This window comes from Apus apus, chromosome 2 (assembly GCF_020740795.1).
Source record: "Apus apus isolate bApuApu2 chromosome 2, bApuApu2.pri.cur, whole genome shotgun sequence".
Taxonomy (NCBI): Eukaryota; Metazoa; Chordata; class Aves; order Apodiformes; family Apodidae; genus Apus; species Apus apus.
The window spans coordinates 66570974-66593435 of record NC_067283.1 but is presented as its reverse complement, the minus strand read 5'-3'; the positions used below and the strand labels follow the sequence as shown (position 1 = coordinate 66593435).

The 22462-nt window shown below is 40.2% G+C and overlaps 1 protein-coding gene across 5 annotated transcripts in view; it reads left to right on the top strand.

Moving 5' to 3' along the window:
- Positions 1-22462, top strand: part of HIVEP1 (HIVEP zinc finger 1) — a 117699-nt gene that overhangs the window by 2414 nt on the left and 92823 nt on the right. For 3 of the 5 annotated variants that reach the window (XM_051610498.1, XM_051610502.1, XM_051610499.1), the window contains exon 2: positions 2025-2172. In XM_051610498.1, the coding sequence (XP_051466458.1) occupies positions 2133-2172 (40 nt within the window). In that variant the 5' untranslated portion in view covers positions 2025-2132. The other 2 variants (XM_051610501.1, XM_051610500.1) reach the window with 2 other exon arrangements.

The following is a 22462-nucleotide window of genomic DNA, read 5'->3' as shown; positions in this document are numbered from 1 at the left end:
GTTTTCTTTCCTTGGGTTTGTTTTTTTTTTGGGGGAAGGGGGGCGTGGGGGGATGTGACCACTGCGTTTGCAAAGGCCCGTTTTTCTCCCTCTCTCCCCCCCCCCCCCTTTTTTTTTTTTTTTTTGCTGAAATTAAGGAGGGAATGACTTTTCCTCCGCGTGTCCTGCGCGGTGTTTCCGCCGTGGCTTTCACACGGCCATCTCTTCCCCCCCCCCCGTCCCCGTCCCCCGCCCCGAGAAAGAAGGAGTCCTGCTGGTGAGCGGGGGAAATTGGTGGTTTTAAAGCGTAAATAAGATGTCATTTGTGCTGCAGGGGAGCAGCGAGAGGTGCTTGCGATTTACCGATACCCGAGGAGGGATTTCAAACTCCTGCTGCAAATAACTCGCATAAAGAAGTGACGGTGTTTATTGCCGCCTTTAAAAACCCGGAGCAAAAAGGGGCTCAGGGGGTGCTTGTTGCTTCAAGCCACCCAGCTGCTTCTCTGCATTTCTAGCTTGTGTCCAAGACCGGGAAAATGGACCCGTTAGCATTAAGGCTTTATTTAATTTCTAAATCTCTCTGTTATCCTTGCAGATAAAGTGAGCGACTTGACAGGCTGTGTGCTCTGTTTTGCATTTTTCCTGATTTTTCCTTTCACATGCAGTAATACCCTAAGTGAAGAACCATTAGTCAGAAGAACATTTTCCAGCCTTCCTTTGTGTCAGTTGCAGGCAGTTTCTTCTCCTGTTTGGGTCCTTTTTTGCAGCAACAGACAAAAGAAACATTAAAAATTAATGATTATATTCCTCAACAGTCTGTAGGCTGAAGGGGTGGTTGCAAGTAGCCTATTTTAAGTGGGTTTGAATTCCACTTTTGCAAAGACATGGTTATCTCAAAAAAACCCAAATAAACAACACCCTAAATTAATACTCTAGCAAATGCTTAATATTCTATATACTCCCTCCTTCAAGTAGCCATAGTTAATCAGCTTGTCCATATTAGGGGCCATTCTGAAGTTTATAGAAATTTTTACTTTTTCTTCCTAGCGTTTACTAAAAGACAAAAGTATCTGAGGTAGTACTACTATTTTAAAAAAAGGTGAACGGTGGTTAATTTTTAATTTTTGTTTAGATTGAAGAGTGGAATACACCAGTAAGTTTCTTTTTGAAGTTCTTGTGCGTAAGTAGTTCGCTCTAGTTCTGTGTGAAACTTCACGTCCTGTAGGATTTCAGAAACTAAATAAGATGCTTCTTAAGCTGGAAGCAAATCATCAGAATATTTGAAAAGTAAGAAAGTTTTGTACATCTTGAAAAAGATGTAGATGTGGGGATACAGTTGTAGATTTGTGCCAGTTTAGCAGCATATCTCTGTGTCAGGCTATTAAAAGAATTCCCTGCGGGAATGGGGTATATCTGTACCAGGGCTTTGCTGGCTGCAGCCTCCTTGAAATACTGCTGCAGAGACTGCTGCAGCCATGTACGACCAAGGTGAAAACTTGCTGTGCAACAGATTGCAGGTGTTAAGAGCCAGTGTGATTCTCTGCTGTACACTGATAATTTCAGCGGAAGTATCCCATGGAGAGCTCTTCCAGACTTGCATGATCCATGTAAGGAACCTGAAGGTCACTGATGTTACAAATAGGGTGGGTTATTGCTGATGCAGTGTGTATTTGCCCTCTGCTCTGCTCTTCCCCCACCCTGAGATGAAGATCTGTATCTTTAAGCCTGATGTCAAATTTTGTTTAGTTTTCTGGATTTATTTGCACAGGACACAAATTGTTGGAAGACATTTTCTGGCTAGAAAACAGCTGACAAATGTGGAAAAGTGTCTTGGTTTTCTCATGCTTCCTGAGTAATCCCAAAAGGAGTTTTACCCTCGTGTAGTTTTCTTAAGATATTGGAACATTTCACTCTGTAAGAGGATAGGTGCAGAAATGTCTCTTGCTCATTGCTCATTTCTCTGGTGTGTGAAAAGAAGCAGTATAGGTATCTTTGTTTTCTTTATTAATGCATGCATCTCATAACTTCTCTTTCTCTTTTTTTAGCATACGGATTAACTGACCCCTTTGACAAGTTTATGGAGCTGCCATCTCTCTGCTTGCTGTACTTTCCACTTCTGAGAGGAGAAAGTGGTGTATGTGATTAGAGGAAAAATGCCTCGGACAAAGCAGATACATCCCAGAAATCTGAGAGGTATGTAGCTCTCAGCTGTGAAAGAAAAGCTCCTGGAGAACTCAATTGCAGTTTCAATTGCAAGGTTGCAGGAATATGTATCTAAGAGGTCTGTTTTCATCTGGATACAGGTTGCAAGCGAGTTTTAGGAGTTGTCTGCATGACAGCTCTAATTTTGAGAGAAAACAGTGGAATCTGTTCTTATTCCTTAAGTCTGTGTGCTTGATAGCATTCTTGATATCCTCCAGCTTACAGCAATAACCAGCATGAACTTTGAAAATGCAAAGGAGGGTGTAGTTTCCTTACCAGAGCATTTACAGTTGAAATATACAGGGAGGTGGGAAATGCATGTAACGTAGCGGTAGCATGAGATCTGACAGCTGGTAGTTGTTCTTTGTAACAGCCATCAGTTTGGCTTGCTATTGAGGGGATCATGCTCTCCTCCCATGCATGCCTCCTCACTATCTATCATCATCTGTCACCCACGCTACCTCGGGCATTGCTAGGTTTGACCTTGGCCTCCTCGCTGTCAGGCAAATGGTGGCTCGTTTGCTATGGAAAAGGAGCGAGCAGGGAAGCTACCAGCTCCACAAACTGGCAAGCTTGCATGTCCAGGCATTTCCTTGAATAAGATCCATTTCACTTAACTGAGCCCAGGACGGGCAGATGAATGTGAGGAATCTGATCCTATGGTTGTTACTGTCTTGGTAGAAGTGACCATGGAGGAATTAAATGAGGGGAAAAATACAGGTCAGCTGACAAGCAGACGCGTATGTCGAGGGAGAATGCGCTTCCATCCCCACCCTCAGACTCAGCTTTTGGGAGAACTTCCTTCCACCTGCACCCTCATGTGTAGCTGTCATCAGCTTTTTTAATGTGGATTTTACGGTTTACAAAAGCATCCCTTTGGAGAATAAAAGCCATTACAAAACCACAAACGTCAACATAAAGTTCTAGGGGCAGGAGCAGCAATTGATTCCAGTTTTAACTTTTTGTGCCAAAACCCAGCAAACATCCGTATGTGTTTCAGTTAGTTTACAGCTGAGAGGCTAACAAGTGCTGGTGCGTACAGCTGTATCCACCACCTCATGTTTACGGACTGTTATCACTGCTGCCACTAACAGTCTCTGCTGGAGAAGACATTTTTGCAGTGTCTTTAATCAGGAAGCGCTGAGGAGCATTGTTCGGCGTGATGGGTAAACCTTCATCACAGATGAGGAATTCCATGTTTAGGTGATGCCGTTTCCCCTTCTTACTGAAAGTGAAGCGATAAATTAGAGCCCAGTTTTCAGTAAGGCTGCTTACCAAGTTGCTGACATAGCTGAGCTTTTGTTTTCTGATCAAATATGAGAGGCATCTAATTTCACTACTTTGTATCTACTCTGGTATTGCTTGAAACTTAATAGGACTTAAGTCTATTGTAAAGCTTTCTATTAACTTCAATAAATACATTTAAACAAAACCGTCTAGTTAACCTCTTAATTGTGTAACAAAATAATTGCTTTTTTTTTATTATTTCTCCTTGTGTAAACTCCCCAGTCATTTAGCTTTTATCGCCTTCTGCAATAGCAGTTTTCATCAGTTCCTATTTTGCCACAAGTAGTGGGATGTCTTGAATGAATTAAGACAGCTTAAATGTTGAGAAGGGAAATAGAGGTACACAGTGAGCCCATAATTTGAAATTATGTTGGAACAGTTAAATGATTGTTAAAACTACACAGGTGCTGCAAACTTCAACACGTTGTGAGCATATATTGCTACTATCATGGGTTATTAGAGGTGAAGTGATTTGAATAATCAGTTTACTTTTCATTAGTTATGCCCTATTTCCATTTTCAGTCTAGATAATGAGGAAAACTGGATTTCAGTTTCTTTAGTAATTTTATCAGTCTCAGAATATTGCAGAAAATATTTGCTTAAACCCTCAGTTTTTGCTGGAACTTGAGGAGGCTGAAAGATTTCAAAGGTCTGTTTTTTGACAATTTATTTTTATGTATGCAAAGTTAGACCCATCTTAAGCTGACATTCTTAACCACTAAAACTTTAGAAAATCTTGGTTTTAACACTGGTTTAATCTCTGGCAATTGGTGCCAATGATAACTAAATCTGCAAAAAGAATCTAAGTCTGTGATTGCAGGTGTAACTCAGCAAGCTCTTGCAACTTTTGGAAGATGTTCATGTAAGGTTAAGTAGCCTGTATTTTTAAGTTAAAGGGTATTTTTAACTTGTCTAAACCTGATTGTCACCTTTGGTACTATGTACAAAGAACACTCCATGGCCTTACCTGGCTTCTCCCTGCCTGTTTTCAACTCCTCTTGTTGCCCCGTAGCAATCAAATCACCAACAGCTTAACTGGACTTGTCCAGGGCCCATCAATGTTTAACTTTTTTTGAGAGATTGCTGTTGAACAACCCTTGACACTCTCTATCCTGTCGTGCGTCGGATGAGTTACTTGGATTGCACTTGCAGTCCAAGTCAGCCTAGAGAATAAACAACCAAGTCCAAGAACCTAAAGTATTTTCCTGTAAAAAAAAAAAACCAACAAAAAACCCAGGACAGTCTCTCTTTCCCTCCCCTGCCAAAAAAACCCACCATAAACAACCCCCACACACTGCTGTTAGTTAATTTGAGGTTTGCTGCAGCACAGGGGTAAGTTTTGATGGTTTTAATATTGCCTGTGTTTACTGTAAGCAACTTCATTGTCTGGGAAAATGAAGTAGCATTGTTTAATATAGAGAGCTAAATTTAAGATTTTGGCAGGAAACCTTTTGGCTCTTTTTGTGACATGCCTCGATTTTACTGATTTTGTATACTTCTGGGAGATCTGTGGCCCTGAAGTATCAGGATTGGTTGAAGATCAAATTTATTTTTTATGCTGAGGTCCTTTCCCTTCTGCTTGGCTTCCACTGTCTGTTTATATGTGAGTCAATATAGTGCTATACTAACCTGATTTTACAGCAGGAAAAGAAAAACACCTGTACAAAGAGGACAGGATATGGGAAGCATTTTGCAAGTTTAAAAAAAAAAAATATATATAATCAGTTGTCCATTTGTTTTCATGACTATGTGCTAGTGACATGGTTTTAATGCCTGACCATGGCTGGATGAGCATGCTGTTTCTGAAGGATACCAATAAGGAATCTGTTCTGTTGCTGCCCATTTTATGTTGTTTTCTCACATCAGCCTTCCCTGCTTCTCATGGCAAATATGTCCTTATCTGAAAAATGTCACCATCACCAGTGAACGGCTTTGGTAAGAGGAGTTGTGCACAGTATCAGGGTTGGTCTCCTGACTAACTGAACAGTCTTGTTCATCCCCAGCAGTAGGGATGAGTGGCTAAAGTTTGAGAAAAATTACAGCTTTTCATGTCTCAAAAGGATACAGATTGGATGCATGTAAGTTCTGGCAAATGGTTCATAGTTTCAAAGGCAGAGGCCAAGGCCATGCCCAGGAAAAGCCTAGCATGGGTTACTGTCAGCTGTGTGGCTGGAACTGAGTTTATAAGCAAGTGTTCCTGATGTTCCTGTCTTAGTCTCTTAAATATTAAAGATCTGTATCATGTTGCTAATCAAAAGCATCATCACTCGCCCTCCGGAAAATAAGTGTACTGCTAAAGAGGAAAGTATCTGTCTTGCTCTGACATCCAGAGGTCATCTTCTCTTAATATACTTTATTTGTCATATGAAATTTTGGCTCACTAATACTAATGAAAGGACTGCTTTGTGTGCAGTTATACCGTATGTTTACATAGCCAATTGATACCCAGGTGTAACAAAACATTTCATAGAAGCTGTAATGCATTCCTAGAAGTACAGTGACATTAGAGAATCATGCCTTTAGCAGGGCCGAGTAGGCTTGGTTTGTTGTCAGGTGGTTGTGAGGGCATAGAAGGAAGAACAACTCAACAACTCATGTTTTTGTTTACTTAGAAGTACCCAGTTGCAGAGTCTTCATTTAAAACTTGTTTATTATGTGTACAGTGTTTAGCTCAGTGCTCTGTTTCACCAATAAAAAACTGTAGCTGAAGTATTTTGAACTTTGTCTCATTCTAGATAAGCTTTCTGTTATTTTTAAGATGACAGCTTGTTGCTGGTTCCGTTTTTCCTTCTCAATCAAATATTTCTAATTGAAACAAATGACGGATGGGTCTGTAAAGTTCAACAGCTGCCTGCAAATCTTTTAACACTTTGCATTTGATAAGGAAATGCAAGTATAATATGAATAGCTTTGCTCAATAGCTTGATAGCTTTGCAGTAATCTGAAAAGCATGCTTTGGTTTGCTGGAAAGCTGGATACGTCCTGGGCCGTACAATGTCAAGAAGAGCTAGGCATCTGCTGTGACTTCAGTGTGATTTAGCAAGGGCTCTTTGAGTTGGTTTAAAATTGTAACATGCTTGATTTGGTTTAAAATTGTAATGTGCTCTCAGTACTGCAACAGGCCTGTCTACACTGAAAGCTGACAAGTTCATATTTCTTATTAGTGTTTGGTTGTGTAGTCTGTAAAGCTTGAGAATCGATTGGTGTGCTGTGCTTTAGTTCATGATTTGCATCAAATCACTTAAAAAAAAAAAAAAAAAAGCTGAGTTTTCTCAAGGCTTACTTCTGTAACCTGTGCTTGCATGGTTCAAAATAAATGTGCAAGCACATTTGGCTTTTGGGACTTGATATGGTTTCTCAGTCAATAATGATGCTCTGTTTTAGAGTATTTCTGAAGGGCTGTTGATGCTATATTGGTACATTAGATGTGCTACTGTTCTGTGCTCTGTGGTGTGCTCGTGGACATTTGTAAAGATGCTGCATATGTGTCTTGCTTAAATTTCTGAAGCATGTGTGGACACAAGGAACAAGAAGTCAAAGTTTTGACTGATTTTTTTATAGAAATCTCCTTTCATTTGGCAGCAGGTCTTGTTTCTGTATATCAGATTGTTTTGTGTAATTTCTTCTACAAACCAAATTTGAACCCACAACCTCCCTCATGAAGGTAAAGAGAATGCATAGCTCTGCTAGTGTATCATAAGCTGGAGTAGCAGCAGATCCAGCTACCATGCAATGAATAGACCTGATCTTGTGTAGACCATGTAAGTACTCTCTCTGTGCCTTGAATTTCTCACTTGGGATGTGGACTGATAATGTTTCTCTTTGTTTTTGTTGTTGAAAATGTAAGATCTTTAGGCTGCTACTTGTGGTATATATGGTCCAACATCTTGCATATTACTTATCATGTTGGCTGCAGCCCTCACGTTTTATTGTAAGGTGAATGTCTATATTTACATCTGGAAAACTGTCTAAAACACTTTCCGGCATAAGAAAGTGGATTTAAAGCTGTAATTTGCCACCCTTTCCCCATAACCTGTCTTGTTCCTGTCTTGTCGTTCGGTGTTTCTGAATTTGATCATGTGTTTTCAACAGGGTGTAGTCCTATTCGCTGCACAGGATGGTTGGGCTTTATGTCAGTGGCCACAAGTGGTGCACAAAAGCCTGTTGAGAGTGGATTGCAAGAGGGGAAGGAATAGCAGGGTGGATAATACTGCTCAGTGTTGCCTTGGGGCAACTGCATTTAATTTCTCCCTATACCACTGAGTTCCTTGTGTGAGACTGAGCGGTTCTCTTACACCGCACCTTTGCAGCCAGGCACTAATTGTGTGTGCTGAGTTTTGCCTGAGCTGAAATGCCTGGGCACAAATTCTGAGTTTTTGCAACTGCAGTCAGTCCACTGTGGCTACAGTTTGGATGCAAAATGGTGCAAAATTGCTAAGTACCTTTAAAAAAAAATTAATGAAAACGTCAATGTCTACATGACTTATGCTGAAGATCCAAGAATAGCCAACACTTTTGGCAAGTCTTTTAATCTCTTCTATGCCTCTGTTTCGGGCCTGTACATTGGAGATACCAGCACCACATCAGCTTCTAAGGGCTCAGAAGATAAAGCTGTTAGTGTTGTGAAGCAGACACTTGATGGTTAAGTAACGGAAAAGATGATGAAGAAGCTGGTAGTAAACAGAGCCAAGCAGTGAGCACGGCCCACGTTGTACACTGGCTTAGTTTGCGTAAACGCCCTTACTTCTGGCATACTTCAACTTCTTGCTGCTCCACTTCACAATCTTAACATTTAAAAGGTATCCTTAAAGGTTACTTCCTAGCTTGTAAAATAACAAACAAAAAACCCAAGAAATTCCACCGTATTGAACCGCAGTGCTTCTTGTATGAGTCATCAATGTGGTGGGACCTCAAACTTCAATACTGGCTTTTGCTGCATGAGCTGTGCAGCATTCTGGTGTTCCTGGTGTGGACCAGGCACTGGAGGGTGGAGAAGGAATCCGTTCCCATCAGGGTTTTCATCATCATGTTGCAGAATTTTGAGCTGTTGCTGAGAAAGCCCCTGCAGCCAGGAGGGAATACGTAGTGTGGGAAAAGTCTCTAGAGACGAACATCTTTAATGTCGTCATTTCCCAGTTGGTTTTAAGACTGGTTTAAGCCGTTGCTGCTGGAGGAGGAGGAAGTGAAGCAGTCCTGCCTCCCCCCACCTCAGATGCTTCTTCCCTGCATAGTTTCTTTGCTTTTCCTTCCAGAACCCCCTTTCTACTGACAAATTTCAAAACTGGGAAGCAATGGAGATTCTTAATGGATGACTCTTAAGAATTTTAGTGTACTGGTAAACCAGCAGGAAACTGAACTCGTCTCAGTTGACACCTTAATTAAAAATAAAATAAAACACTCCCTCTAAAATTTGGCGTAGAACTTTCATTCTGAATGAACAAGATTTGGCTAACATTTAAGAAATTAAAAAGAGGTCCAGAAAACCACACTTGATTGTAGCTGGCACTGACAGCTTTGAATATGTATTTATAGGTTCCTGCATATGCGCGCTAAATATTAGGAAAAGGCAAATGGGAATGGTGCAAGGAGAGTGACAAAAATGGGTGTTTTCAGAAGGAGTTAAAATAACTGCTGAAGAAGAGGGGTAAAAGAATGATATTCCAGCTAACAGGATTGCAAAGCAATACCTGTAAGAATGTTGAAGAAAGAAAAATAATGGAGGAAGGAGATTAGTTGTGTTCTCTTGACTTGAGAAAACAAATAAATTGTATTTTTTGTGGAATATGAAATCCTTATAATTGCAGTTAGAATCAGGCTTGAGCTGAAATAAATTGGTTAAGAGTAAGGTTAAAAGAAATTGAATTCATACAGAAATAAAAAAAGCAGCAATGAGCCAGGGCTTGAGAGCTGTGTATGTAAGCCAGTTCCATTTCTTTCAGAATACAGTGAAGTGGAAACAGGTGCAGATCTGTATTTCTGCGTCACCTTTACATCCTGTGTCTTTTTTATTGTTAATTGAGCGTGGAGTAAGAAATGCTACAGAATTTGGCATTTGCTGAAGCATGAACTCCAGTGTTTTAGGAAGGTCATGAAAAAAATCATAGCTGTGAGAAAAGAAACAAAAAGTAATATTTCAACAGTTGTTCTTTCAAACATTTCTATTAAAGCAGGCAGTTTGCTCTGCGATGAAACTGAGTCCAATCTTTTGAGCCTGGGAACAATAACATTTTGTAAGAGTCCATCTTTCTTACAAGGTTAATGGTCATCTGCATCTCCAGTGGCTCTTATGAAGAAGGTGAAAGCTTATGCTGTCACCATTTTCTTAATTGATATTTTTTTTTTACTGCTTTAAAACTATGTGAGTTTCTCTGTTGACACTCCTGTCAGCATTTGTAAACTGTGAAGTCCACTAGACTCTGCAGCTGTGGGCTGTATTACTGTGTAGGCCAATAAACATTCCAAGAGCATTGTTACCATTTAAAAATATATCTTTGCAAGGAATTCTCTTCAGTAGAAAAGGTACCAAAGGGATTTGCAGCATAGTACTGTTTCCTTCAGATTGGATTGTGCCTGTGTTAGGATGCTTGGAAGAGTTTGTGTGATAAATACTTACCTGCTGCTCCAGGTGAGGATTCTTGGGCTGTGGGAAGAAAGCCTGGTGGACTGCCATGCAGGACCTTGCTCAGGATGCTTAGTAATGACACACTGGTTGTCTGCATGTTAGGGGCTAGTCTCTGTTTGATCTAACATTTTGCAAAAATGTGTTTTTCTAACCACAGTCAACTGTTATCACCAAAACAGTCACCCGGTAGCCCACACTGATGTACTCAGGAAGCTTAGAAAAAGGCTGTTTTGGGGGTTGTTCTGGTTTGTTTTTTAATCCTGAAATTATTTCCATTCATGGCATGTATTTTGAATTTCTTCATATGCTCATACAGTTTGCTTGCAAACTGCTGTAAGTATGTATGCTGGAAAACATAAAGGAGACTGAAAACACGTAGCTATAGGAGAAGAGCTTGTTTTATACCAATATGTAATTCCTAGACTTGCTTATTCTTTGTTATGTTGAACTTCTCTAGTAAGCATTTTAGTTCAATAATGGCTTATGAGATTATGGAGAGAGAAACTCAGGCTCTTACTCAGTTGGAAAAGTAAAATTTTCCTTGCTATGTTAACACAGATGAATAAACTGGACTTTAACTTTCCAAATTAGAGGAGCTGGGTGAAGTGCAATCTTTCCCTCTACTTGTTTAAATGTATCATAACTCAGAATATTTACATTAAGAAGGATGGTGGTGGGGAGACCTCTGGCAGATGTTTGGAGCCTTCAGTGATGCATGTGTGGGGGAGGTGGGGAACCTGTAGTTCAATAGGTGAGATTTTTGGTGTAAAAACTGTTTGGCTTTATACAAAAGGATATTAAATGCCCTTAAAGTGTCTCCCTGAATTGCTGATTTAGCAATTCTGATGTGACCTTTAGTGGCAGATTGAGGAAGAAATGTCTTTCTAATGATCCACAGGTTGTGAACAGCGGAAGGAAGATTTTTGTTAAGGCCAAGTTGGAAAAGTCTGTGTACTTGAAAATGTCATCTTTGACTTAACACTTTGTTGATACTCCTATATTTGGATATGTTTAATGAAGTAAAGTGGATTAAAGAAGCAGAAGCAGCAAGTAGAGAATGCCTGTTCATGTGTCAAATAATCTGTAGGCTTTTTTCCTCCTGGATTCCTGTGTGTTTCAAAGATAAGTTCGCTCCAGGTCTCCCTCGTAAATCCTGGGGCAGACCTTGTGGGCTGAAATCATGATAGTTTTGGAATGGGCTAGGGGAGGAAGAGCAGTGGTTCTGCTGGAGCCTGTGGTGTGGCGTCGCTACAAAACAACTGTGTGTGTTCCTGGTTACCTGTGAAATATGTGGCTTACACCCTGCCAGCAGTAGTAGTCATGGAATATCCAGAGCACACTGCATGATTTCCTTTGATTTTTGGCCTGATTTTGGGGGGTGGGAAGTAGAATTAGTTAATGTGAATGACATTGTTTTTAACTGTGGAGCTCTCTTTGAGTCAGATGGGAGATTGCATGCTTGTTCTTAACCCTAAAGGTTGCAATGCAGACACAGTATGGAGCCAGGAAAAAGAAAGTGTTTACAAATGGCAGTTACAGTGTAATTGCTGTGGTGGTTTTGCTGTTCCATTACTTGGAAGGAATCTTTAGCTGCTGTGCTTTTTGAAGAGGAGTGCTTTTTTCTTACACAGTAGATGTATGGATTTTACCTTTCTCCCTGCTTCAGGATTTCTTACAGAAAGAAGTATTTCTGCCCCAAATCTAGGAAGTAAACACAATGGTGTATATTTTACCTGTGTTTAAAATATTTCACTCTGTAATTTTTATAAGCAAAATACCTAATATGCCAAAATGTTCCTGTAATTCTCAGTTGTCAACAGGCAGAGCTAAGTATGTACATTGTAATAGTTTAATACCTCAAGCCATAGAAGAGAATTACCTTCTTTAGTGTAAGTGCAATGCTTTTGCGGCTAAGAGGCAAGTAGGAACTGTGAAAATACAAAAATTTGTTACAGGGATGATTTAGAAATTTTCAAAAAAATCTTTTTGTAGTGCACACAGAGGACTTGGTGAATTTGTCTCGAGTATTGCATGCAATTGTTAAGGGAGGTGAGATAGTACCCTTCTTCAAAATAACAATGTATGGGGTGTATAATTATTTTCCCCTGGTGTTTGTTTTTGTTGTTGGTTTTGTTTTGTTTTTCTTTTAAGCGAAGTGTGTTTCTGTGCCAGTGAAATCTTACAGTTAACTTAGAACACTGTGTATGATGTTGTGTCCAGTTATATGTGTCCGTTAGTATGTTTCAAAATAATGGGGGTTTTATGTGATTATTTTTTTTCCCTTCTTTTCTTGGAATTCTAGAACGTAACCTGCAACAACGATGTAACATCTGGAGGTACCAGAGGAATTGCTGTTCTGGTACAGGATGATTTTACTGTTGTCAGACTTGTGAAATGCAGTTTATCTTCAGTATCTCCTCAGCAAGGTTTGGTACCAGGATTGCTGTAGAACCTGGCTGCCGTCCCTCTTCACGTAGATGAAATCCATTGCCGCAGTGGTAGAAAGAAAGCCAGTTTTTGTTGTTTGGCTGCTAAATGCAGATGTGCTTCCCTGTTGAAGTGGTCAGTCTTCCTTCTCTTAGGCTTATTAATTAGGCTAGTCATTAGGCTTGCTCAGCAGCCCTGCAGTCTTATGTTTTTTTGCAGCTTTCAGTTGTCTTGGTGTGTCGTTTGCATATGCAAGAGTATTGCCAGGGCAAACTCTGAAATCCCCTGATGGAGCAGGCTGGGACCTCCTGCTTGGGGCATTTGCTGGAGGGATCCCATATCTGAGGGTGAGTGAGTACTGTAGGCAGATCAGGACACGTCTCAGAGCTCGTGGGAAGTTTTCACAGGCATCCAGGCAGCATACGGCCCCAGCACAAAATGAATATTAGTTACTAATGTTTTTCCAGTATCTTATGGCTGGCTTCTGTCATGCCTTTTAAAAAAATCAATGGTGTATTCCTCTTTAAGTCTATAATTTTAACTTTTTTGTGTCACAACTTTTTTTTTTTTCCCAAGTGGTGTTTCTCTATTTTTTTTTTTTCTTCCTCTGGGGTGTTTTTCTTCTCTGTTCTTTCTCAGAGTGACTTCCAGTTCTCACGATCTATGGATACTGCTTCTCTAACCATTCTGTCTGCTAATGCAAGTATAACCAACAGTCTAGTAAGCATCTGGGAAACAGGTAAATTCAGTTTAATCTTATTTCTCCCTGTTGTTTTTTTTTCTCCTGTTCTTAGACTTCACAAACCTGTGACATTGCTAACATCTTCCATGCATTGATTTTATCCCTGAACAAAGTTGCAGGTATAAAGACATTCCTACTGAAGATACCTGTAGTTTACATGATGAAGCCTTAAAAAATATAGGTAACAAAGTATGTTCTTCAGGAATAACTTCTCTACGGTACTTTGAGATAGCAGAACAAGAAATTGGCTATGGAGAAGCATGATGTATTAAGAATCAAGGTTTAGAGATTTGAAGAATGTGATATCTGTCTGTAATATCTCAGGAAGCAATGCCAAATAATGGATTTTTAGTATATCTGAAAACTGACCCCGTTATTTTAGGCAGTATTTCTACAAACAGTGTCTCCAAGATGGAAGAGTGAGTTTGTTCATGGTTTCATTTCTCATAATTCTTTATAGACACATCTAGGACTGTTTGAAATTGCAAAAAAAAAGTTGATATTGAAATATTTTCTCAGCTTTCACAGTAATTTTTGTACTTTCTTTTATTCTTTTTTTTGGGGGAGGATATGAGTTCTAGACTTCCCCATTCTGGAGGAGATTTACATTCTAGGAGCATTTCCTTTGAATGCTCAACCTCCATGCTTTAGTAACATGCTGACCAGATTTGCACAGTAGGTCTCTGGTTTTTTTCCACCTTGGACTGTCAAAGAGAATTTTCTGATTTTCAATTTAGTTGGGAAATCAAAATTTGCACAGTGTGGCTGGTGACAGTTCTAACTCACTGATGTTTGCCTTCTGTAGTCGTATGTATTAATAAAAAGCTACAATAAAAATACTTAGAAATAGGGAGGAATCTGAATGTTAATGTCTCATTGGTGGAAAATAATGGCCTGAAAAGGATGTAGTGGTCAGCATATTTCAGAGCTCAAAGTTTCTGGTTAACCACGTATTTCTGTAGGGGAATTCAGGAATTTGAAATGCTTTAAAATCTACAAATGTGAGGAAAAGGGGCAGAGAAGACAAAGCCTGTTTTTAAGAGAAAGGGTTAACGTAGTTGCAGAATTATGTATTGGTTACCTGCAAGTTAATTTCAATCTCACATTTCTGGTAAACACTGGCGTAGAACGTGTCTCTTGAGCCAATGCTATAACTAATCAGCCTTTTCTCCAGGAGGCTTTAAAAACACAGTTTTGGCAACAGTAACTAAGATTATATTTTTCAGAAGAACCCCCAGTAAATGAAAAGAAAGCTGGTAATCAGGTTTGATTAACGGATCTGCATTCAGTTATTTATGTTTACACCCTGATTAGCATGTATGCTGCATTTAAATATGCAACTTTACTTCAGCAAAATTTGAGGCATGGAGAACAGAGATGATCTTTCAGATGCTAAAGGTGGGAGATGTGAAGTAAAAACATGCAAATATGCCCATCTCCTTCAGCCTCGTAAGGTTGTACCTAAGTGACTGATATTTTCATTTAGATGTAGGATTATGGAGTTTGTTAATCAGGTACAGGCAAAGGAAAAAGTGTGTGGGGGGGATTGGTTTTATTTTATTTTGAGTTTTTTTACAAAGTCTACTTAATCTACAACAGACTTCAGTGTTAACTGAAGTACTAAGGCTTTTGTTTGTGAACTACATATCTCCTCATTTTGTTAAAGTTTAGCATGTACAAAAGTGTGTGAGATTTTTTGGGATTATTTTAGGAGTTGCTAATTTATGATAGCCTCTGATCATTTAAACCTGTATTTCCATTGTGATATTTACTTCATTTATGTGTGCAGACTAGTAGCTGTTTCTGAAGTTGTTCATAAAGTTGCTGGTTTGCTGTTTTTTTTTTCCTTTGAAAACACTGATTCTGGTGATAGTTGTTAGGTACCAGCATAGAGTGATTTGCTTTGCCAACTCATGTCTTTTGCAAAGTTGAGACTTCTGGCCACAAGAGCATGTACATCTTTCTGGGTTGCAGATCCTGGCTTTGTGAAAAACTGACTGATTCAACAGAAAGGTTGGCCTGCCACGTAAGCACACCATAAAAAAAATAACCACACAAGCATCTGACAGCTTTGTGGCTTAAAGTAGTGGATCTGACACAGGCAGATGGAAAATTCATGCAATGGGGATACTGTATCAAAACAATTTTTGAAGAGAGGCAAAACAGAATCCTTTTCTTCCCTTCCTCCCTTCTTTGCTTTCCGGTGACTCTGTTTTTACATTGTTTCCTTCTCACCTTTTGCCTTTTACATGACTCCTCTTTAAAAATCAACATTTTGCATGAGGATTGAACAGTTCCTCAAAGAATTTTTAGGCAGAACCATTAAACTTTGAAGGGGAATATTCTCATGGAGATAACATCAGGAAGGTGGGATGCTTTTTTCCACTTAATCTGACTGTCCAAAAGGAGCCATAACTTACAGCGCTCATGCCCTGGGGAGGGAATTCCTGTGCAGGATAATTTGACTCCCTTTCTTCCAAATGAAACTCGATACTCTTTCTGTGCCCTTTGATGACACGAACCTTTTTCCGTCTCCACGTGGTGCATTTTTTTGTTGCATTAGTTTTGATGGCCTCTGCAAGGTTTTGTCTTAGTCTTCTACCTGGGCTTGTAGAGCAAAGACTTCTGTTTACACAGACAGGATTCTGGTGTTGTTGGACTGGCAGAGGTTTGGAGAACTGTGAAGGGATAGAAAGTCAACACAAGCGAGCAACAAAGAGAACAATCACCCTTCTCTCACAGCAAGCAAGTCTATCACTGACCTTGCCAGCTCATTTTGTTGTGCTTTTTTTTTTTTTTCCCCCTCTCTCTCATCTTTCCTCAAATGTTTTTGAACTGGCACACATAAGCAGTACCAACCCCAAGTAATTCACAATTGTTTATTTTTCTGCATAGGCAATACCCAGACTACTCAGTCTCTGTGTTTTGCCTCTTGCATTGGTGTTGGAGTACCATTCATGCAGCCAGGTTTCTTTTGTGTTTGCTAGAAGAAAAATGAAGAAAATAGCTGGAACTGCCTTAGGCATTCATCCTGTCATATTTCTCTGTCCTCCTTTAAGTTGTCCAAAATCAAAACAATTCAATAGTAACATTTTTCACCAGCTGTCCTTGGGGCTTCTGTATTTTTTGTTGCAATTCTTTAAACAGACCTTTCAAAATAAGGTATTGCTGTTACAACTACCACAAAGTCAAGAAGTGGAGGCACAGGAGGATTAAGAAATAGCTTAACCAAGGGGTTGTAGGTACCTACTCTCCACTGAAGCCTGAGGAGCTGTTGCACCCAAAGCCCCTGCTGGATCAGGCCCCTGAATGAACTGACTGGTGCAGTTGACATGCCAGAAGGATGTGATGTTATCCAGAGGGACTTGGACAATCTAGATAAGTGGGCACATGTGAACTTGATGAGGTTCAATGGGGCAAGTGCAAGGTTCTGCACCTGGGTATAAGGAATCCTCATGATCAATACAGGTTGGGGGGATGAGGTGATAGAGAGCAACCCTGCTGGTTGGACTAGATGGCCTTTAAGATCACTTCCCCCACATTCTATGATTCTATGAAGCCATGTCTTTCCTGGCTGTTCCGAGTGGCAGTGGTCACTGCTGGCCCAGTGTTTTCCATCATAACCCCTTCCTGAAGTTTTTGAGCTGTGTGACTCTCTTCACAAGACTCCCCCAGCCCCCGCCATCATGTTTTTGTGCTTTGCTCTGTGGGATGTGGATTAATGAGATGTTGATGTGTGCGTCCAGGGGCCCATGCCTTGCTGTGCCAGCAGGACACAATTCCAAGCAGCATCACCAGTTCCAGGAGCTGCCCAGTCTGCTCTTCCCTTTGACAAGTCTCATCTGAGGGAAGCTCTCTGTGGTGAATGAATTATTGAAATAAAGTGCCTAAAGATACAGTTAGACTTTCCTTCATCCGGAGGAGTAATTAACAGCTGGATGTCTCACCACTGAGAATTAATTCCTTTTGGTAGAGGCCAAGTCCTCCTCTGTGTCCCTGCAACTACATTTGTGTGTCTTCAGTTCAGCTGGGCTGTTGCAGTGAACAAGGCAGACCTGCCCTGAACATGCAGTTCTGTGGGTATGGTGAGCCCCTGCAGTGGATTAGGGCTCAGAGTGTTAATTTCTGAAGCACTAGCCTGGCAGGTTCAGGGGAGCCTGGCCCCAGTTATGTACAGGCTGTGGATCTCTGATCTGGCTGCAGCCTCCCTGAAGCAGCTGACTTCATGCCTGGGGAACTGCACTAGCCTAGGAACCATAGAACATGAATCAGAGGGATTAGAGCCTCGTGGCAAGATAAAGGGAATAGACTCCTGGCTGTCTAAATGTTGGAAAAGTTCTTCTCCATCACTGTTGCCATCTCTGTACCCAGAAGTGATGAGGAACTTGGTATGAAGCTTTGTGGTTGAGTGAGTTTATCCTTTATGCATGCCCGCATGAGAAAAGTGTGTTTGGTAAACAAATTTTAAAATGCCTGGTTTGTTCCTTCTGCTCCACATGTAAATCCCAACGTGGGAACTGCATATACACTTGCTGAGCGTTTTAAAGTTGTAGAAGGCTAATGATGCAGCACTGTAGCTGTAGCTTTTTGTGTCCTATCAGTGACAAGGTATGTGCAAATCATCCAGGAGTCTGCAAACAAGTGGAGGGAAGGGGCTTGTCCCTCTCCTGGCATTTTTCTCCTTTGCTCACCTGGCAAAACTGTGCCTGGATCGAACATGTTTTCCTTATTTTGGTGCTCCTACAAGCTATTCTAAATAATTGTTATAATAACAATGCAGACAGTGCATTGGAAAAAAATCTGAGTTTTTTTTCCAGAGACGAATCCAATCTGCCCACCCGTTCTCTCTGCAGAAACTGGAGCTCCGGAATTGCTACAGAAGTGCTCTTCCAAGTCACGGTGGTTGCTTCATCCCCTTCCTAATAGCTGTGCTCCTGTAGTGGTGAGGAAGTAGCAGCAGTGCTACCAAGCTTGATGTGTACAAATTCCTCCATACAGTCCCCAAAAAAGTATTAGTTTGCAGTTAAGTGGATAAATATACTCCCGAAGGAAAACTTTGTCCATACCTGCCTGTAACTGGAATGCAGCTGAGAGGAACAGAGGGGGTAAAAGTTCTGGCTGAGTTGTCTTTGCTTTTTCCTGATTTTCTCTTTTCACTTCTGCTTAGTGCCCATGGAAGTTGTTTGGCTTTTTTTCTCAGAGGTTATTTTGTTTGCTTTTCTTCCCTTCCCCCAGAAAAACCCCACCCCATTATATAAATGATATATTGAGCATCTTGCCTTCAAAAACTGAGTTCAAATAATATCTTCATGCAACTAAGACAAGAACTGGAAATTAGAAGAGTGTATTTGTGGCTTTTCATTCAATATTGATTCATTTTTTATATACTCCTGTCCTCTATTGAGCTGAGGCTTTTGCTTTGCAGAAAGAGAAGCGTGTCCTCATGTCAAGAGCATAATTCCCTGTTCTTTTCAGCAGGTGCTTAAACACATTTGTAAATTCCAGCTTATAGCAATTCACCCTCTACCCCCTGTATATAAATTCATAGCAGAGGACACAATGAGGGGTTTGAGTGTATAAATGATACCTTTTTTTTTTGTTTGTATGGAATTCCCATGAAGGGGCCAGGCCTAAAAATATGCAATCTTTCCAGAAACAATTCCTGTGCACTGTGTGTTGAGTAATGTAGCTGCAACCAAGGAGAGAGCTTCTGCTGACAAATTCCCAAATGAATGCAGGAGTCCAAGCTGAGATAGTTTATATGTATATAAAGTTTTATTATTGGTCATACACTCTTACACAGCAGATTAATGACACAAAATGACTGTGGCTGCAGAATGGTTTATTTTGTGTACCATAGAGGATACAGTAACTTCCAGTTAATTACTTCAAAATATGTTGCAGAATGCAAATGAGCAACTTAAGGCATGTAAACAAAAGTTGTCAGACATCTTTTGAAGGCAAGCTGTGAATTATGTGCTATTGAAATGTGTGACTTGATTTAAAGAAGTAATTTTGTATCAATGCTGTCCTTTGCCAGTGGAGAATTTCAATAAATAAACACCTCAAAACATTCTCAGTAAAAAAAAAAAAAAAAGGGAAATTCAAAAAGGAAAAATCAAAGGGAACTTTAGAGGGCAAGTAATAATTCTGCCACAATAGTAGAAAAATCTTGTATAAGGGAAGGGAACCTGAAGTGCTTCATTTTAGGAGTGTTTTCAACAGAAATTTGAGTGGCTGCTAATTTGAAATACAAAGTTCAGCATGACAGTTGGTAAGCTTATGAGTTCAGGTGTTTCTCAGTACTCATATCCAGTAGCCATATAGGCATGTTTATGCAGCATAAAACCCCTTCCTTTTTCTTGCTGCTGCTGTACTGTACTTTCCTTGGGAAAAATCCTAGTCCAGAGATTGTGGAGTTTCATGTCAACGAATGCTCTCTCCAAATTACATCCCTGCAGCAGCAGGTGAGAGGCATAGGGGACCTGTTGGGCACAGTCATGTCCACCAGCTACAAGTTTCTTTTCACTCACCCAGATCATTTACTCACTTGGCTGGCAAAGAAATTTATGAGTGATGCCGTCACTTGATGGGTTTTACTAGTACCTTTCTTTATATCGAATGGTTTCCGGTACAGTATGTAATTCTCAGCAGCACAGGGGAGCTCCGTGGTCCTTGTGGAGTTGCGTAGTTTTTGTCTCTGTTTTTGACACAGTTGAGACTACCCCTCTAAGTGACTGACCCTTGCAGACCCATCAGCACTGTCCATTGGCACTCAAGTAACCAATGGCTCAGAGTCCACTCAGGTCTGATGTGTCCCGACTGACTACTCCAGTTTAAACCTATCATTGGGCACTACTTACACCAGCAGCTATTATACCCCACGTGTGCCCATAAGTAGCCATGTTTTCCAGTTTATATTTACAGTCTAAGCTGTAATTAATGCTTGAACTCTTTCTAAGCTTACTTCTAGATGTTTTTTGGTGGCAGTATTTAACTTCTTTCCTAGACTCGGAATGGGCTGCATATTTCTTCTGTGTTGTGAAACTTCCACACAGGAACTTTTTGCTCACCTCAACTTCTGTAGAAATCCACTTCCAAGAAAAGGGTGGTGTTTGCACCAAATTCTCTGCTTCCTTTGCAAACACAGAAAAAGGAAAACATTTTTCCTGTTAGTGACTGCTCTAATTGGTATTTCTGCTTGCATGAGAACATATCCCAAATTTACAGAGAGGGATTTGTTTCAGAGTTGTGTTAACCTGAGAACTCTTGAGGTTTTTTTTTTTTTCATTCCTGGCAGCAGAATTGAATTCACTGTCTCTGTTGTTTTAATGTACTTTCTAAAAATTATGGGATCAGTAACATAATTGTCTCCATGAAATGGGGGTTGCCATTCGCAAGAGACACTTCTGGGGTTTTTGGAGTTGTTTTTTTAACCAATGGCTCATCTAGGCTGGGCATGCGTGAGACTGTTCAGCCAGCTGCATTTGTGGCAATGTTGAAGATGGTCTGGTACCCTTCAGCCTTTGATCATTCTGGTAGTTAATACTATTCTGTTTAATCTTGATAAAACGTAATGAAATTAGTCAGATGATTGTGCATACTAGGTTTAGATTTTGTTCTAAAGGTAATAAGGATGCCAATAGGCATTCAGTTGTTCCTAAGACAAGCATAGCATTGATACAGAAGTGTTTTCTCTTGGGACATCAGAATCAAGTCTGGTTTATGTTATTTCTGTACGCATACTTATCCTTTTAAGCTTGTAATATCCTCTGGAATTCCCACAGTTTTCTGCAAACAGCTTTATTATTAGATGTGTGCTTTCTGAAGTCTCCACTTAAGTTATCTTCAATATCATGATGATATTGAGGTCACATGTAGCAGCCAGACAGCGCGGGTCAAAAATTTGTGGGGAAAAGGAGAGACAGACAGGGAAAAGGGGCAGACCAAGGGGTGGTGGATGAATCAGGGCTGTATAATTTACTTACCTGTATGGGAAATGTCTACATCTAGTTATAAATGAAACTTTTTTAGATCTTTCCCCAAACTTGATTTTTTGTATTTGCCTGAAATAAAGATATAGGAGAGAGAGATGACATTACCAGAGACTGTGGAGCAGATTCTCACAGAAGTATAGAATATTCTGTTCTGGAGATTATTTTTTTTAAATTCTTGATAAACTGGAAATCCAGCTCTGAAAAACTGTAGAAGAAAAGGCAAGAACAAGGATAGAGAGTTGATGCAAAAAAAAAAAAAAAAAAAAAAAAGCCCAAGAAAATTGGATCCAGATGGGGGAAGTGGGACCTGCGTTCCTGAGCTATGGAAAGGCTCTCCCATGTTTATCCCTGTTTCCCATTATTTTCGGCACAATGTGAGGAACTATATGCTACATTTATGTATTGGAATCGAGAGTAAGAAACTAGTAATGAGTCTGTTGTCAGCGTGTTGTGCTTTCTTTAATTTACAGCATCATCACTGTGCTGTGCTCCCATAAAGGACAGAATATAGCCTTTGTCCCTGCTTGGCGGAACCAAGAGTGATGCATGCAGTTGGCAAAGGCTTCAACAACAGAGTCCCCATTCATTGCTGCAGAGGAGTTTGTTTTAGCTGTGTTGCCTAAGCCATTTGTGGTATAACTCAGGACATTGTACAGAATAATATTGGGCATGGAATCTTCTCTGTTGTACTAGACGTTGAGAAGGGAAAAAAGATACCTTATTGCAGTCAGTTGCTGGAATAGGCCTGCAAATGCAAGCTGAAGTATTACGACCCGTTCCCTTAGTGACATCATATAGCAACTGCTAGAAGCGGTAATGGGCAACTACCATAAATGTCCTGCTTGCACAGAAATACTCAGTTTTACCCTTTACAAACCTAATGCCAGCTTGGGTGTTTTGTGACTTATACAGAATGGACTGCTAAGAGAAAGATTTTTCTGAAAATGCTACTTGACTCACCCACCTCATGGTTTGACAGTGATGTTTTATTAGGGCCATAGGAACTATAAAGCGGATTAGATTCTTGTCATTGAGCTCTGCCATTAGGTATTTGTTTTCTGAAAGTAAATCATCCTGCCTTTTTACATTAACATTCTGCTCAAGATTATGCAAAGTATTATTAAGTAGAAAGTTTTTGCTTACAATGGAAGACAAAAGAACAGCTGACATATATCAGAAGCTGGTGATACTGAAAATATTGCTGTG